General features: G+C 44.1%; 4 protein-coding genes across 5 annotated transcripts in view; all 4 read left to right on the forward strand.

The window, feature by feature from the left end:
• LOC311015324 (uncharacterized protein) overlaps positions 1-19340 on the forward strand; it is a gene marked incomplete at its 3' end in the record, with an annotated part of 558532 nt that overhangs the window by 162441 nt on the left and 376751 nt on the right. Inside the window, exons 13-14 of the mRNA XM_084012477.1 lie at positions 3256-3384; positions 5699-5821. Of these exons, the coding sequence (XP_083868603.1) occupies positions 3256-3384; positions 5699-5821 (252 nt within the window). The remainder of the gene's footprint in view (positions 1-3255; positions 3385-5698; positions 5822-19340) is intronic.
• Positions 1-19340, forward strand: part of LOC311010666 (NLR family CARD domain-containing protein 3-like) — a gene marked incomplete at its 5' end in the record, with an annotated part of 160137 nt that overhangs the window by 134788 nt on the left and 6009 nt on the right. The window lies entirely within an intron of this gene.
• The window catches only part of LOC311028678 (neoverrucotoxin subunit alpha-like), a 116064-nt gene that overhangs the window by 90715 nt on the left and 6009 nt on the right, over positions 1-19340 (forward strand). The window lies entirely within an intron of this gene.
• Positions 9996-19333, forward strand: LOC311010676 (protein NLRC3-like). The gene is made up of 8 exons (XM_084005263.1): positions 9996-10166; positions 11952-13755; positions 15263-15425; positions 15861-16030; positions 16566-16739; positions 17595-17641; positions 18336-18640; positions 18704-19333. The coding sequence occupies exons 1-8, from the start codon at positions 10130-10132 to the stop codon at positions 18809-18811; spliced, it is 2808 nt and encodes a 935-aa protein (XP_083861389.1). The 5' UTR covers positions 9996-10129; the 3' UTR covers positions 18812-19333.

Below are 19340 nucleotides of genomic sequence, written 5' to 3' on the forward strand. Positions count from 1 at the left end.
GTGGACACCAAGCAGAACCCAGCTGATGAGGCCTCTCGTGGGGTCAAGGTTGAGTATCTTCTTACAACCAGCAGATGGATCCATGGCCCAGACTTTCTTTTCAAGAGTAAAGGAGAATGGCCCACTAACATTGTGGAGTCCACTTCCATCAGCAGTGATGACCCAGAGGTTAAAGGAGAGGCCATAGTGAACACTGTGATCATCAAAGATGCACCAAAAGCAACAACTCAGCTACTGACCTACTCTTCTTCATGGAAAAGGTTAAAGACCTCAGTAGCCTGGTTTCTCCAACTGAAAAAAGTGCTGCAGCTGTTGAGTCAGAAGAGGAAAGAAATCGAAGCTTCGGTGTCGAGCAATGGGCTTGACACAATTCAGCAAAAGAATGAAGTTGAAAGAACCATGAGAGCATTCAGAGCCACACTGGGTGGTCAAACCTTGTCGCTCGAAGACACTTCAGCAGCTGAAAGTGCCATCATTCAGTATTGCCAACTAGAAAGGTTCAATGGTGAAATAGCAGCACTGAAAAGTGGAACATCTTGAGTGAAGAAAAGCAGTCATATTTACAAACTCGACCCAGTGCTGGAAAATGGGCTTTTGAGAGTGGGAGGACGGCTCAGCAAAGCAGCTATGCCAGATGACATGAAACATCCAGTCATTCTTGCTAAAGATCAGCACATCTCCATTCTCATCATACGCCACATTCATGAACAGCTGGGACATTGTGGAAGAAATCACCTGCTTTCCAGACTTCGCCAACGTTATTGGATCACTAACGCAAATTCTGCTGTCAGAAGGCTCCTTTCTTCTTGTGTCATGTGTAGACGCTACAGGGGAAAGCTGGGGGAACAAAAGATGGCAGATTTGCCAAAAGAGAGACTTCAACCTGACCTCCCACCATTCACAAATGTGGGTGTTGATTATTTTGGCCCTTTTGAGGTGAAGGCAGGCCGCAGCCTCATTAAACGCTACGGCGTCTTATTCACTTGTATGGCCAGTAGGGCTGTGCATTTGGAAATGGCATATTCTTTGGACACCAGTTCTTGCATCAATGCACTGCGCAGATTCATTTCTAGAAGAGGCCAAGTCTCACATCTCAGGTCAGATAACGGAACCAACTTTGTGGGGGCAGAACGTGAACTGAGAGAAGCTCTGTCTGCACTTAACCACAAGAAAATTCAAGGTGCATTACTTCAGTCTGGAGTGAAATGGAGCTTCAACACTCCTGCTGCATCCCATCATGGAGGGGTATGGGAAAGAATCATTCGAATGGTCCGAAGGGTACTGAACTCTGTACTTCAGCAGCAACACACAGACGATGAAGGATTGCAAACTCTTCTGTGCGAGGTGGAAGCCATACTGAATGATCGTCCCCTCACAAATATCTCAGATGATCCTAATGATTTGGAACCCTTGACTCCAAATCACATCCTTTTGTTGAAAGGCAAACCTGCTCTACCGCCTGGCCTTTTTGAGAAAAGCGACCTTTACTCCAGACGACGTTGGAGGCAAGTTCAATTTCTTGCGGATCTCTTCTGGCACAGATGGATTCGGGAGTACCTACCTCTGTTACAGGAGCGACAACAGTGGATGAAGGACAAGAGAAACTTTGTTGCAGGAGATATTGTGCTTGTGGCGGACTCAACTGCTCCTCGCGGATCCTGGTTGTTAGGGAGGATACTGCAGACCTTTCCGGGCACAGGAGGACTCGTGCGGTCTGTCAAAGTACAGACCAAGTACAGCACATTGGAGCGACCGATCACGAAGATCTGTCTTCTGCTGGAAGCTGATGAAACTCTTGTAGAGACTCACGTCATACCTTAGCATCAAGTTTGACTCTATGGACATGTGAACATTACCAACTGCGATAAAAAAAGAAAAAAAAATGTATTATTGTAATTGGCTTCAGTTGTTCTATTGTGTTGAATTGTTATGTTATTATACAGTAACAATTAGGGGCCGGTGTGTTGTAGCCAATTTGGATCTGTGTGTGTGTGTGTGTGAGTGAATGTGGGTGTGTCGGTGGTGAGGCATTGTGGTTGCTGTGGGTTACCTGCGCACCTGTGGGCATGGGTGGTTGATTGGTCACAGAGGTTAGATGAGGGAGACACATTTCAGGAGTGACTGGGAAATCATGATCAGAGAAGCCACACAGTTTTTCAACCGTGTCTGTGTGTGATGGCTGGATGGGTTTTGTATCACAATGTAGTGTTTTTGTATGAGTTCATTTTAAGTCTATTGGCACCCGACCTTTTGTAGATGCCTTTTTAAAGATTTAATGATTAATAAAGTGTCAAACTCATTCCCCATGGAGGACCTCAGTTTTGTAACACACCAGCATGAGTTGGAAACGACTTCAGATTTCCTCAAGTGGCCTTTTTGTAGTTAGATTGCCACTACAGAGAGGAATCGACTGAGAGCTGCTGCAGGCTCCATCTTTGAAACGTCCCCCCACCGAGGATCCATATAAGTTAACTTATTCTTGTACTTTTTATATTTATTTTCTTAATCTTTAGTTCTCTGTCGTAGGAAATCTCTGTAGAGTGTATTTTTTTGCAGGCATTTTGTAATCCCGTTGTATTTCATGGACATTTAGTATTCATTTTTTTTTTTTTCTGTTATATTCTTTGATTGGACAGTTTTTTATCATATAGTGACTTAAACATAGTAATGAATGTTTCATAAGCACTATCAATGTCTGTTTTTGGTATATTATGTCCCAGTTTTGTGCCATTAAGTCCTTTTTTAGTGCATTGATAGCTTCCTCTGATCTCACTCGTCTGTATTCTGTTAGTTTGTAAGGTTTGTTGTTCCTGTGGATGTAGTCATAAACTATGAAAATTATATGATGATATGATAGAAATGAAAGTTTAACCGGGAAATTCAGATCTTTTCTCTGTTGCTCTGTTGAACCACAAAAACACACATTAATTCACAACAGCTGGTGCAATCTTCCACCTGAGTAGTTTGTAATTTACACGCATGAATGAATAATGTGAAGGTCTGAACTGCCAAACATCTCCCACAATGCAACTTTCACCTCACATTACTTAGTTTGACAGCAGGATCATTTGTGTTTATTTGCATCACTCGTGACGTTCTAGATAGGAAGAGGGTCTTACCTCCATATCATGACCTATGTATCATGATCATATCGTATTGGGATAATCATGTTTTGTGATAACTGGGTGTTGTGGATTATATTGTGATGTATGAAGATTATCTAGTGAGAATCTTAAATTGTAATTATTGTTTCAGGGTGCAGCAAGTGAGACCAGACTCCCGTGGACCTGGACCTGGACCTGGACCCAGCTGTGTGTCCATGAAGAGTGACCAGTCTATGGGTCACCCTGTTTCATTTAAAACTGAACAAGCTGCTGATGGAAGGTAAGAACTGAACCTGGACTCTCCTTGGAGGATAAATCAGGTCTAGACCAGCCAGAGAAAAGTTAAGAGTCAGAGAGAAGCTAACTTGGCTAACGTCACAGCTAATGCCAAAGAAGTGGATCTACACTAAGCTCAGCTAAACTAAGCTGGGTTTACATCGGAGCTACTTGAACAAACAAGAGTCTCGGTCGGTCGGTCAGTCTTTACAAAAACATAGCGACTCTACTGGTGTGGCATTGAATTGCATTTCGACACGTAAACCCCACGCAGAACCATCACGGTCTCCAAGCAACTGCGTGGCCGTTGCGTGATCACTACGCGGAAGCATAACCGAGGCTTTACTGTAGTTTTCAACTGGCTGTACAAGTAGTGTCTAGTGCTGTCTTGAGCATTTCCAGGTAGCGTCACCGAGTTCTGACCTTTGCATTGGAAAACACTGAGAGAATAAACTGTCATAATGAAAACATGACAAAGCCATTTGACTATCTTGTTCATAAACGATGGTGTCAAAACTTTCATTTTGATGACACTGGCAGTTTCATTGCCATGAATACTTGCTTTTGAGGAATGGACTATCCATTTTGAGCAAGTGACGTGATTTTGCAGGTTATCCACTAGGTTTTGCAGTTTGCACTAATTGTTTTGAGAAATGCATTAACTGCTGTGCAAATGCTAATAGTGATGTGAGAAAAGCACTCAAGCCACTGAGAAAAACTGTAACTAACGACATGTCAATGTCGTTTAAATCAGTGGACATTTTGTTTTTACATGTTTTAACAATGTCCAAAAGTTCTTTTTTCATCTACTGCCTTAAGAAACATAGAGCAGGGATTTATCTCCAATACATTCTCATACATTTCTCCAGATGTCCCTGGATCTGGGATTTGTTTAGCCAGGTCTGGTCCAACATTTACAAAAAAAATGATTAAAACTGTTAGCTACATCCTCCATATTATAATTTTCTTTGTCCTTCAATAAAATATTTAGGGTAGTTTGTCTTCCCTGCGCCATTTCTGATAATACTATTAAGTATACTTGTTACGCCTGGCCTAGGGGTTGCCAGGACATAACACATGTGACCCCTCTCTTTTCCCACTCCCAGAATAAACCACACAAAACCAGAACGGATGCAGTCCAAAATAAAGGGGATTTATTCACCCAAACAAGAGAGGCTTCAGGGTGACAATACCTAAAACAACAAACAAAACAGCTGGGTGGTAAAACTAGCTTTCCTATCCAAAATAAAAGGAAACCAAATACAGGTTGTCTTACCTCACTCCCTAAGGCTTAAGGCTACTCACCACTACTAAAACTGGACTGACTGCAAAATAAAAAATACACTGTGGTCCAGAAACTCTGCCACCACCATCAGTTTACACTGGTACGAACGAAAGGCAACGAGAACAAGCAACGAGGGTGTCAATGTCAAAGCAATGGGTCAGCATGCAAGGGAGAAGGGAGAGGAATCGACCCAGAGCTGCTGCAGGCTCCATCTTTGAAACGTCCCCCCACCGAGGATCCATATAAGTCAACTTATTCTTGTACTTTTTATATTTATTTTCTTAATCTTTAGTTCTCTGTTTTAGGAAATCTCTGTAGAGTGTATTTTTTTGCAGGCATTTTGTAATCCCGTTATATTTCATGGACATTTAGTATTCATTTTTTTTTTTTCTGTTACATTCTTTGATTGGACAGTTTTTTATCATATAGTGACTTAAACATAGTAATGAATGTTTCATAAGCACTATCAATGTCTGTTTTTGGTATATTATGTCCCAGTTTTGTGCCATTAAGTCCTTTTTTAGTGCATTGATAGCTTCCTCTGATCTCACTCGTCTGTATTCTGTTAGTTTGTAAGGTTTGTTGTTCCTGTGGATGTAGTCATAAACTATGAAAATTATATGATGATATGATAGAAATGAAAGTTTAACCGGGAAATTCAGATCTTTTCTCTGTTGGTCTGTTGAACCACAAAAACACACATTAATTCACAACAGCTGGTGCAATCTTCCACCTGAGTAGTTTGTAATTTACACGCATGAATGAATAATGTGAAGGTCTGAACTGCCAAACATCTCCCACAATGCAACTTTCACCTCACATTACTTAGTTTGACAGCAGGATCATTTGTGTTTATTTGCATCACTCGTGACGTTCTAGATAGGAAGAGGGTCTTACCTCCATATCATGACCTATGTATCATGATCATATCGTATTGGGATAATCATGTTTTGTGATAAGTGGGTGTTGTGGATTATATTGTGATGTATGAAGATTATCTAGTGAGAATCTGAAATTGTAATTATTGTTTCAGGGTGCAGCAAGTGAGACCAGACTCCCGTGGACCTGGACCTGGACCCAGCTGTGTGTCCATGAAGAGTGACCAGTCTATGGGTCGCCCTATTTATTTTAAAACTGAACAAGCTGCTGATGGAAGGTAAGAACTGAACCTGGACTCTCCTTGGAGGATAAATCAGGTCTAGACCAGCCAGAGAAAAGTTAAGAGTCAGAGAGAAGCTAACTTGGCTAACGTCACAGCTAATGCCAAAGAAGTGGATCTACACTAAGCTCAGCTAAACTAAGCTGGGTTTACATCGGAGCTACTTGAAAACCTGGTGCATCAGCATCAGACTCCATGTGGGTCTGACCAAACTGGGTACTTGATGCATTGGGAGACCGGTTTGGTCTAAAGAAATCCAGAGGAATCTGGAACAGGCAACCGGTCAAAGTCCAGGAACAGGTACCAAGGGAGAAACAGACACATATCAGGTCCTGGATCAGGCCAGGGTTCAGGTTTTCATGGGAAGCAAAGGCAACGTTAGAACTAGGTGTCAAATCACTCCACCATCATGATTCTCACTCAACAACATAAATGTATATATTATTAACTAGATCTCTTTATTCAGTTTAAAACTGAACCTTGTTATTATCCGACTGTCCTGGGGAGAAGAATCCGGTCTTGGTCCAGACCTTCGTAGACCATGTGGGGGATGATCTGAATCTAGATTCTCCTGTTGAATCCATTTGTTTTCCCTTTGGTGAACACTCACTGAGACCAGAAGCTTTAATTGACCTCTGTACTTTTAGTTGTGTCACGCCCAGGACACAAGGATAGGACTCGGATGCAGAGTTTTCAAAAGGACGCAGGACTTTATTCAGGCCGTACAGAAATACCAAAACAGAAGACGCCTCAAAAGGAGGGATGGCTATGAAAACTTACAACAAAACAACCCTATGAGCTAAGGGGGGAATAAACAAAACAACGCTCTAAACTGAAAACGCCTCCGTGGAGGGAATAACTACAACTAGGACTGATAACCAAAAAAACCTATCAATACGGGGAAAAACAGGTCTAACATGAAACGCCTCCGGAGAGGGAAAAACTACAACGAGGTCTAATAACAAAAGCCTACTTTCTATAGGAGGGAAAAACAGGTCTAATATAAAACGCCTCCAGAGAGGGAAAATCTATAACTAGGAACGAGGATTTCTAACTTAAACAGGCTATGAAATAATAAAAAGGCAAAGGCCAACAAAAAACTCTCTAATGAGGCGGACTACTGAATTGCTATAACTTTGACTTGACTTGATAGATGGCGACTCCACACATGACAAGACACACGCGCACAGGACAAAGGTAGACGCAGACTATTTAACACATGAGGGTAATGGGTGACAGGTGGAGACAATCAGGAATCAGGGGTGACGTCAGACTGGGCACATGAGGAAGGGCAAGTGACCTGAAACAAGAGGAGAGTTACTTTCCAAAATAAAACAGGAAATGACAAGACAGACATGAGACAGGACAAAATAACTCCACTTGACATACCGGTGTGACAAGTTGTCTAAGAAGAAGAAACAGTAAAGTTTGATAAGTCAAATAAAAAGACATTCGGATTAAATATTAACCTGAGACTCACCTGGACCCGACGCTGTAACCTGCTGACACTTCAGCTGATCAGCTTCTGATATTAATATGATAGGAATGAAAGTTTAACTGGGAAATTCAGATCTTTTCTGTCGGTCTGTTGAACCACAAAAACACCCATAATTCACAACAGCTGATCTTCCACCAGTCTGCTGAATGAATAATGTGAAGGTCTGGACTGCCAAACATCTCCCACAATGCAACTTTCACCTCACATTACTTAGTTTGACAGCAGGATCATTTGTGTTTATTTGCATCACTCGTGACGTTCTAGATAGGAAGAGTGTCTTACCTCCATATCATGACCTATGTATCATGATCATATCGTATTGGGATAATCATGTTTTGTGATAACTGGGTGTTGTGGATTATATTGTGATTAATGAAGATTATCCAGTGAGAATCTTAAATTGTAATTATTGTTTCAGGGTGCAGCAGGTGAGACCAGACTCCCGTGGACCTGGACCTGGACCTGGACCCAGCTGTGTGTCCATGAAGAGTGACCAGTCTATGGGTCGCCCTATTGCATTTAAAACTGAACAAGCTGCTGATGGAAGGTAAGAACTGAACCTGGACTCTCCTTGGAGGATAAATCAGGTCTAGACCAGCCAGAGAAAAGTTAAGAGTCAGAGAGAAGCTAACTTGGCTAACGTCACAGCTAATGCCAAAGAAGTGGATCTACACTAAGCTCAGCTAAACTAAGCTGGGTTTACATCGGAGCTACTTGAAAACCTGGTGCATCAGCATCAGACTCCAAGTGGGTCTGACCAAACTGGGTACTTGATGCATTGGGAGACCGGTTTGGTCTAAACAGGTAAAGAAATCCAGAGGAATCAGGAACAGGCAACCGGTCAAAGTCCAGGAACAGGTACGAAGGGAGAAACAGACACATATCAGGTCCTGGATCAGGCCAGGGTTCAGGTTTTCATGGGAAGCAAAGGCAACGTTAGAACTAGGTGTCAAATCACACCATCATGATTCTCACTCAACAACATAAATGTATATAATATTAACTAGATCTCTTTATTCAGTTTAAAACTTAACCTTGTTATTATCCGACTGTCCTGGGGAGAAGAATCCGGTCTTGGTCCAGACCTTCGTAGACCATGTGGGGGATGATCTGAATCTAGATTCTCCTGTTGAATCCATTTGTTTTCCCTTTGGTGAACACTCACTGAGACCAGAAGCTTTAATTGACCTCTGAACTTTTAGTTGTATCACACCCAGGACACAAGGATAGGACTCGGATGCAGAGTTTTCAAAAGGACGCAGGACTTTATTCAGGCCGTACAGAAATACCAAAACAGAAGACGCGTCAAAGGAGGGATGGCTATGAAAACGTACAACAAAACAACCCTATGAGCTAAGGGGGGAATAAACAAAACAACGCTCTAAACTGAAAACGCCTCCCGGGAGGGAATAACTACAACTAGGACTGATAACCAAAAAAAACTACTATCAATACGGGGAAAAACAGGTCTAACATGAAACGCCTCCGGAGAGGGAAAATCTATAACTAGGTACGAGGATTTCTAACTTAAACAGGCTATGAAATAATAAAAAGGCAAAGGCCAACAAAAAACTCTCTAATGAGGCGGACTACTGAATTGCTATAACTTTGACTTGACTTGATAGATGGCGACTCCACACACGACAAGACACACGCGTACAGGACAAAGGGAGACGCAGACTATTTAACACATGAGGGTAATGGGTGACAGGTGGAGACAATCAGGAATCAGGGGTGACGTCAGACTGGGGCACATGAGGAAGGTCAAGTGACCTGAAACGAGAGGAGAGTTACTTTTCAAAATAAAACAGGAAATGACAAGACAAACATGGAGACAGGACAAAATAACTCCACTTGACAAACCGGTGTGACAAGTTGTCTAAGAAGAAGAAACAGTAAAGTTTGATAAGTCAAATAAAAAGACATTCGGATACGCTGTAACCTGCTGACTTTAATCATCCATTAACAGACAGTTCAAGGCAAGCAAGCAGCAACCAGAGAGACAATCTGTCAAGTCTGTGTTAGAAAGACTCACACAAGGACCAACAGCAGCCATATCAAGTACAGTTCACCAGCTACACCATCTGGACCAAGACCTGAATGAGGTTTCCTGCAGGTTTGAGAAGCCAACGGTTAGCTACTAAGATGACTTTAACACGTAGCTGTAAAGTTGACCTTGAATTATGAAGCTAACTTTGTTAGCAGCTTCACACCAGAATCCACATGGATCCAGATCCAGTAAGGTTGCCGCTCAGGGTGCCGTTCTGCCGCTTGTGTTCATCAGAACCCGAGGCTTCAAAACCGTAGTCCACAAACCAACGGGTGACGTCGCCATGACAACGTCCACTTGTGATCTCCAGTCTGTGCTTTAGTGACTCTTTGAACTTGGTTTTCTCCACAGAGTTCAGCAGATCTCAGAGGTTCCGTTTACCCGGCAGCATCAAACACACCTGGACTCCATATTTATGGTGAGTACATGTACAAGCTCACCTTTCACTATTAACCACATCCACTACAGATTCAATGCTGAACTGGTTCTAGTGGTCTCCATGCTGCTCAGACCCACACATGAATCCCATGTTGGGTTCTTTAGAGTTCATGTTCAGTTTATCCTTCTGTTCCAGCTGCTGGAGGAGAACATCTGCACTTTTGTGAAGAACGAGCTGAAGAAGATCCAGAAGGTCCTGAGTCCAGATTACCCAGAATGCTTGGAGAGTGAGGATGAGGAGTTGTTGGACGGTGAGGATGAAGAGCAAAGGAGGAGCAGAGAGGCGTTTCAGAAGATCACAGTGGACTTCCTGAGGAGAATGAAGCAGGAGGAGCTGGCTGACTGTGTGCTGATCAGTAAGAGGATTTTAACAGATTTAACATGGTGGAAAGAAGAGAAGGATTCAATATGAAGAACTTCATATTTCCAAACTCTTAATAGGCTGCACACAACTTCAATGTTTGTTAATGTTCGGATGTCAGAATCGATATTCCAACACTCAAGTTCTACAGAGTTCAGACAGGATCACGACCGTTTCAGAGAAACAGGTGTTTCACTTCACCCAGTGACCGTGTTAACTGGTGACTTTCAGCTCGTAGGAACTAAATGGTTAGGTTACGGTCTACCAGGATATTTAGAAAACCCAACGGTACTATTTTCAACACGTCATCATCCCGTCTCTTTCTATGATGCTGTATTGTGATGTGTTGTAGTCATAGGCGGCCTGGGGGGCCCCCAAACATGATGGGATGGCCGATCAAAAGAAACAAAAAGAGTGAATAAATGAAACTTGTGGTGAAACTGTAGGCTAGCCCTTTTTAAACAGCGTCTCTGCATTATCTCAGGAGCGGTGGTTCGGCAATTCTCCACAGATGGTGATTCACACAGAGCGAAGCATCTCCGCCGATCACCTGTGATTCCCACAGAAAGTGAGGCTCCTAATGAGGCGCGATGGTACACGTCATGATGATGACGTTGGCGTCAAACATCCTGGAAAGTGACAAAGTTAGGTTTTTCTCGCTAAAGTAGCCTACATAATTCCATAATGGGCATCAGGTCGCTGTCTGACTCTGTCACTCGGGAAGGAGGCTGGGGGAAAGTTCCCTGAAGTCGGGAGGGCTGACAGTCGCAGGGATTTATTTAAAATAAAATAAATAAATACATTTATTTAAGGGGGCTGCACGGTGGTGTAGTGGGTAGCACTCTCGCCTCACAGCAAGAGGGTCCTGGGTCCCTCTGTGTGGAGTTTGCATGTTCTCCCCGTGTAAGCGTGGGTTCTCTCCGGGTTCTCCGGCTTCCTCCCACAGTCCACAGACATGCAGGATGGGGATAGGTTAATTGATGTCGGTCAGGTAACGCTGAGTGGCCTTGATGCCTGTCAGTCATGATGCGTCGCGTCTCGTCACCTCTCTGCTGTGTCTGCAGCTGAGCACTGTGATGCGTGTCTCTCTCCCCGGGCCGGGAGTTATCATACCGTAAAATACCAAATAATCATTTGTTTCAATCACTTCACAGACGAGGCGTTTATTTGGGACAGGTGTTTAATTCCTTCATCTCAAAAATCCGGGATGAAAATATCACAAACTTCTCCAGCGTCTCTGTGAATTCTCTGGCATCCTTCTGCAAGTGAAGTTGTTGCGGCGGAGGAAACGATGTAGACAACGAATGTGTCTTCAAAATAAGAGCGTTACACCCTATCGGAGTTTAGAACTGGGTTCTTAGCGGGGGGCTTTTAATTTGAAAGTAGCGGCCGCTGCACCCTTTCAGGTTTCAATGCATCAGAGACGCATGGGTGCAAACATATGGGTAATTAAATGTTTCATGGGATAGGGCCTCAAACATAGTATTGAAACGGGCCCCCAGATGCCTAAGGCCACCACTGGTTGTAGTGACTGACTCGTGGAGCTTTGCAGCTGCATTTCAAAGGGTTATATCCTTCAGTTCTGTTTGTCTTGTAAAAGTCTTTTATTTATTTTATGTTGCACCTGATTGATATTGTCTCCAATAGTTCTGATTTAATCATTAAATAAGTCACTCATACTGAGGACTACAGGGATACATGGCTCTAATACATGGCTTGTTCATAGACTGTAAAAGGGTCTGTAGGATCCACTAACTGGGTTCCTTTGTTGTTTATCCAGGAACCGCTGGTGCAGTGTACCAACGTAAACTCAAGTCTAACCTCAAGAAGAAGTTCCAGTGTTTGTTTGAGGGCATCACTAAAGCTGGAAACCCAACCCTCCTGAATCAGGTCTACACGGAGCTCCACGTCACAGAGGGAGGGACTGCAGAGGTCAATGAGGAACATGAGGTCAGACAGATTGAAACGGCATCCAGGAAACCAGACAGACCAGAAACAACCATCAGACAAGAAGACATCTTTAAAGGCTCACCTGGAAGGGATGAACCAATCAGAACAGTGATGACAAAGGGAGTGGCTGGCATCGGGAAAACAGTGTTAACACAGAAGTTCACTCTGGACTGGGCTGAAGACAAAGCCAACCAGGACATACAGTTCACGTTTCCATTCACTTTCAGAGAGCTGAACCTGCTGAAAGAGAAGAAGTTCAGCTTGGTGGAACTCCTTCATCACTTCTTCCCTGGAACCAAAGAAGCAGGAATCTGCAGGTTTGAAGGGTTCCAGGTTGTGTTCATCTTTGACGGTCTGGACGAGTGTCGACTTCCTCTGGACTTCCTCAACAACGAGATCCTGACTGATGTTACAGAGTCCACCTCAGTCCAAGTCCTGCTGACAAACCTCATCAGGGGGAAACTGCTTCCCTCTGCTCGCCTCTGGATCACCACAAGACCTGCCGCAGCCAATCAGATCCCTCCTGGGTGTGTTGACATGGTGACAGAGGTCAGAGGGTTCACTGACCCACAGAAGGAGGACTACTTCAGGAAGAGGTTTAGAGATGAGGAGCAGGCCAACAGGATCATGGTCCACATCAAGACCTCACGGAGCCTCCACATCATGTGCCACATCCCGGTCTTCTGCTGGATCACTGCTACAGTTCTGGAGGACGTGTTGAAGACCAGGGAGGGAGGGGAGCTGCCCAAGACCCTGACCGACATGTACATCCACTTCCTGGTGGTTCAGTCCAAACTGAAGAACGTCAAGTATGATGGAGGAGCTGAGACGGATCAACACTGGAGTCCAAAGAGCAGGAAGATGATTGAGTCTCTGGGAAAACTGGCTTTTGAGCAGCTGCAGAAAGGAAACCTGATCTTCTATGAACCAGACCTGACAGAGTGTGGCATCGATATCAAAGCAGCCTCAGTGTACTCAGGAGTGTTCACACAGGTCTTCAGAGAGGAGAGAGGACTGTACCAGGACCAGGTGTTCTGCTTCGTCCATCTGAGTGTTCAGGAGTTTCTGGCTGCTCTTCATGTCCATCTGACCTTCATCAAGTCTGGTGTCAATCTGATGGCAGAAGAACCAACAACCTCCGGGGCGTCTGAAGTCACCAGAGACAAACCTGAACTAACCCATCTGCACCAGAGAGCTGTGGACAAGGCCTTACAGAGTCCCAACGGACACCTGGACCTGTTCCTCCGCTTCCTTCTGGGTCTGTCACTAGAGACCAATCAGAAACACCTACGAGGTCTGCTGACACAAACAGGAAGTAGCTCACAGACCAATCAGGGAACAGTCAGGTACATCCAGAAGAAGCTTAATGAGGATCTGTCTCCAGAGAGAAGCATCAACCTGTTCCACTGTCTGAATGAACTGAATGATCGTTCTCTGGTGGAGGAGATCCAACAGTACATGACTTCAGGATGTCTCTCCTACAATGAACTGTCTCCTTCTTATTGGTCAGCTCTGGTCTTCATCTTACTGTCGTCAGAAAAACGTCTGGACGTGTTTGACCTGAAGAAATACTTTGCTTCAGAGGAGGCTCTTCTGAGGCTGCTGCCGGTGGTCCAAGCCTCCAGCAAAGCTCTGTAAATATAGTTTTTATATTCAAAATACAACGAACCACCATGGAATTACAAGGTTCTATCTGCATTCTGAATGATTTGATTGGTTTTCCAAACTGCAAAAAGTAAATAATAAATAGTAGTCATCCAAATAGTTACTTGAGGAAAAAAGTATTTAGTGAAAAAACTATTCAAGTACTGAGTACTTGCTGATTTACTGTTTCAATAATCAGAACCTGAAAGTAATATTGACAAAAATATAAAATATCAATGTGCAAATTCATTCGGCTCCACCAAAAGAACAAATCACTAAAGGAAACCCAGCTCTTTTCTCTGCAGTTTGATGTTTAAAGGCGCTATATGTAAGAATGTGGCGAAAAACGGTACTACACTCAAATTCAAAACACTGCGGCGAGTCGTATCCGCCTCCCCCTCCACCCCCTCCCCTCCAGACTCGAGGTTGCCAGAGCTGTTGGCGTATCCAAACGCGCCGAAGGCAGCCGGACAGCGGAGTAACAACGTTACTCATTTGGATCATAGAAACAAACGTTAGCAGCACAGCTCGTAACAGGACAATGCTAATGCTGCTAGCGTTAGCTGTGCTGCTAACGTTGGTTTCTATGATCTAAATGAATAACGTTGTTACTCAACAGTTCAAAGTATTCTAAATGTCCATCCCCGTCAAGCTATGATGCTAACTTAGTTAGCCAAGCTCAACTTACCCGTCTAGGAGAAGAGTAGCCAATTCTGCATCCGATTTCAAATTCCTCTCAGCTTTCTACTGTCTCCACCGTTCAAATGCATCCCCTATATAGACCCTCGCTTTGCCTCGGTTTTTATCTTGGCGTTTTTGTGAATCATAACGAGCTCTTTTGGGTTTCGTTGCCTCCGCCATTGTAGCTCAGTCGAAACTGGCAACCCGTGGTTGCTCGGCAGCTGAGACTCTACTGACTGCAATGATTTGTAGACGCCAGTGGGTGGCGCCACGTGCCAAAACATGTTTTCAAAACATAAACATGATTTGCGGTCCGCAAAAGATTTTTTTAAATGTGAATATTTTGGCTGTACTGTTGTTGTTAGTGAGTTCAGTATGTTATATGATCATTATTCCTGAGTCTCTATGACATATTAGGAGGATTTTACAGCCAGTTGCTTTAGATTTCTTACATATTGTACCTTTAAATATTTGGGCATCAAAATGAACGTGTTAACGCGGGATGATTCATTTGTGGATTTAACACATTCATCTTTTTAATGCATTAACACTGTTGGCTCTCTGTACGTTGAAGTATAAAGAGAGAGAGAGTGAGACGGTGAGTATGAAGTCATCGGTTAGATTACAGCGTGGTACAGTGTGCAGCAGTGTATTGTGGGTACCGCATGTTTGTCGGTGAATAAATGCTACAACCAGACACAAGCTAACATTCCGTGTCTTGCCGTCAGCCGTCTGATAATTAAAGTGAAGGGGATTAGCACCGAAGTAAGCCAGACTTGTTCTGTTTTTTATTCTACATTTCTGATTCCTCTTCAGACTCAGTGGCTGTAACCTCTCAGAGAGAAGCTGTGAAGGTCTGTCCTCAGTTCTCAGCTCCCAGTCCTCCAGTCTAAGAGACCTGGACCTGAGTACCAACCACCTGCAGGATTCAGGACTGGAGCTGCTGTCTGCTGGTCTGAAGAGTCCACACTGTGGACTGGAAACTCTCAGGTCAGACTCAAGGACTTTGAGAAATTCTAATTCTAATTCTTACTAGAAATTCTAGTAAAACATGAAAAGAATCAATGATTTTCAAGGAATACAAAGAGTTTTCTCATCATGTTTGAACACGTGAAGTTAGTGTTGGAACAGTGTCGACAGAAGTTACATTGAATTCTTTTCTACCACATTTTACATTTATTTCTGGTTTTAGGATGAGTTTCTTTCTCATTGATAAAATCCTTGCTGGTTAAGTTTAAAGGTCAATGAATGAAATGTTCTTGTTGGTCTTGTGAAGGACTGCAATACAAACACAAGTTAAGTCTTTGTAAAGCCTGTTTTCGATCTTGCTGAGGAGTTTTCATTGTTAATTCCAAGGAGACGAACAGTTGTTTGCTATAGTTTCATCACACATTTCTGATTCCTCTTCAGACTCAGTGGCTGTAACCTCTCAGAGAGAAGCTGTGAAGGTCTGTCCTCAGTTCTCAGCTCCCAGTCCTCCAGTCTAAGAGACCTGGACCTGAGTAACAACGACCTGCAGGATTCAGGACTGGAGCTGCTGTCTGCTGGTCTGAAGAGTCCACACTGTGGACTGGAAACTCTCAGGTCAGACTCAAGGACTTTGAGAAGTTTACCTATGAAGCTTCCAATGATCCGTTTACATGCACCAAATATTCACTTCTTTGCTCTTATTCCTGAAAAGACACTTTTGCTAAAGTTCACATGGCGGCTCTAAAAGAGCAGTTGAACACATGAATGTCTGATATGTTCTGAGACTCCAAGTTTTGTATTTGACTTTATTCTCAGAATACTTGTTATTTAATTAATAATGTTACTTAATTCCTCCAGTTCAATATGAAAACTGACAACAAACATAGTTGAGATGTTATTGAATTACAGTTTTCTTTGCTAGTTGGTTTAAATCAGTAGCCAGATCTTTGTTGGGACACCAGGTCTGAAGACAGACCACATAGACTGGTTCTACTGTTGTTTCTTGACTTCTCGTCCTCCTCTATCCGTCTCTGTCCATCACTCAGCCACGCTTATCCCACCCAGTACAACATCAACACAACAACAGAGAATGATCACTTTTTCTCAGTTTAAAAGTCCCCAGAAGTGACAGAAGTGTGTGTGTCTTCAGTCTGTCAGGTTGTCTCATCACAGAGGACGGCTGTTCTTCTCTGGCCTCAGCTCTGGACTCCAACCCCTCCTATCTGAGACAGCTGGACCTGAGCTACAATCATCCAGGAGACTCAGGAGTCAAGCTGCTGTCTGCTGGACTGGAGGGTCCACACTGGAGACTGGACTCTCTCAGGTGAGGACAGGTGGACAGACATCAGACTGGACACTCTCAGGTGAGGACAGATGGACAGTCATCAGACTGGACTCTCTCAGGTGAGGACAGATGGACAGACATCAGACTGGACACTCTCAGGTGAGGACAGAAGGACAGACATCAGACTGGACTCTCAGGTGAGGACAGATGGACAGACATCAGACTGGACTCTCAGGTGGGGACAGATGGACAGACATCAGACTTGACACTCTCAGGTGAGGACAGGTGGACAGACATCAGACTGGACACTCTCAGGTGAGGACAGATGGACAGACATCAGACTGGACACTCTCAGGTGAGGACAGATGGACAGACATCAGACTGGACACTCTCAGGTGAGGACAGATGGACAAACATCAGACTGGACACTCAGGTGAGGACAGGTGGACAGACATCAGACTAGACACTCTCAGGTGAGGACAGATGAACAGACATCAGACTGGACACTCAGGTGAGGACAGGTGGACAGACATCAGACTGGACTCTCTCAGGTGAGGACAGCTGGACAGACATCAGACTGGACTCAGGTGAGGACAGATGGACAGACATCAGACTGGAAACTCTCAGGTGAGGACAGATGGACAGACATCAGACTGGACTCTCAGGGGAGGACAGATGGACAGACATCAGACTGGACTCTCAGGTGAGGACAGATGGACAGACATCAGACTGGACTCTCAGGTGAGGACAGATGGACAGACATCAGACTGGACTCTCAGGTGAGGACAGATGGACAAACATCAGACTGGACTCTCAGGTGAGGACAGATGGACAACAGTCTCTGACTGAGGAGCTGGGCTTCATGTTTACTGGTGTTTGCATGTCTTCCTGCAGGGTGGACCATGGGGGACAGCAGAGACTGAGACCTGGTCTGATGAAGTGTGAGTATGTCTTCAGTAACTCAGCTGCTCCAGATTTGAAGTGTTCATGACTGAAATCCGATTCTAATCAGGACGTAGCGTTTGTTTCTTCGTGGCTGTAAAGATGTCGTGTTGTGTTCACACCAAACGCCACATTTTCACCTTCAATTACACACAAAGTCAACGCAGAGACGCAAACGGACGCCAATTCCTGCCGGACGGCAACGGAGGCGAATACCCAACATTCCCGTTGTTGTGGTGTTTGTGTGAGTTTAAATATTTGAAGTGAAGAGAGAAGTTCCTGAGACTCTGTGTCTCTAAAGCGTCTCAGCGTTGAGATGGTCCTCCTGTCGTCCTGACGTCCCTGAATCCTAAATGGAGGACCCAGATGTTGTCTCCTGGGTCTGTGGTCCCCCAGAGCTACCATAGTAGCTCACATTAGTCCACAGACCAGACCACAGTTTGGTCTGGTTTCAATCTTTACTCATTTTAGGCCCAACTGTGATATTTTTACTACCAACGATGTCGTTTTGTAGCGTTTTTGTTTTGTTCGTTAAGGTTTTTTCAGACGGTTTCAAACGTTGACCGTTGGGTCCAGAAAACACGTTGTTTCCCTGGAAACGTAATAGAGAGTGGAGATGAGTTGTATGGGGACGTAGTTTAGTGGGAGACAGAGATGAACCTTTAGCTGCATTGTGTTTGTTCTCTCCATCAGATGTCTGTGAACTGGAACTCGACACAAACACAGTCAGCAGAAACCTCAAACTGGACGACAACAACAGGAAGGTGACACATGTGGACGACGACCAGTCATATCCAGATCATCCAGACAGATTTGTCTCATGTCCTCAGCTGCTGTGTAGAGACGGTCTGACTGGTCGCTGTTACTGGGAGGTCCAGTGGAGAGGAAGGGTTGATTTATCAGTGAGTTACAGAGGAATCAAGAGGAGAGGAGACGACTCTGTGTTTGGAGAGAATGATCAGTCCTGGAGTCTGATTTGTTATGATGGTGGTTACTATGTCAGTCACAATAATAAACAAACACGCATCTCCTCCTCCCTCTCCTCTGACAAACTGATCCACCTCCACACCTTCAACACCACATTCACTGAACCTCTTTATCCTGGGTTTTGTGTCGGGTCTGGATCACCAGTCTGGTCTGGATCATCAGTGTCTCTGCGTCGTCTTTAGGTCTGAAGTCGTGTTCACACCGAACGTGAAGCTCATTTTTCACACGCTGTGATTACATATCCAATCCATTCCAATCCACTTTATTTAGATCCCATTTTAACAAACACAAGGTTTTCCAAAGTGCTGCACAAGATAAAACACAATAAAAAGTACAGAATAGAAAGATAAAAGGAATCAAATAAACAGATCAGATAAAAATATGCACGTATACACATAAAATCATCAAATCAACTCCCTACATGGTGTCAGAAGACAAAGACAGAGTCTCAGCCACGAACCAGATGTTGTCTCCTGGGTCTGTGTCCCCCAGAGGTCTAGATAGTAGACCACATTAGTCCAGAGACCAGACTATGTGAGGAACCAGAGACTGTGGTCCCCCAGAGGTCTAGATAGTAGCTCACATTAGTCCAGAGACCAGACTATGTGAGGAACCAGAGACTGTGGTCCCCCAGAGGTCTAGATAGTAGACCACATTAGTCCAGAGACCAGTGTATGTGAGGAACCAGAGACTGTCTGTGGTCCCCCAGAG

The sequence above is a fragment of the Eutrigla gurnardus genome (assembly GCF_963514095.1).
Source record: "Eutrigla gurnardus genome assembly, chromosome: 1".
Taxonomy (NCBI): Eukaryota; Metazoa; Chordata; class Actinopteri; order Perciformes; family Triglidae; genus Eutrigla; species Eutrigla gurnardus.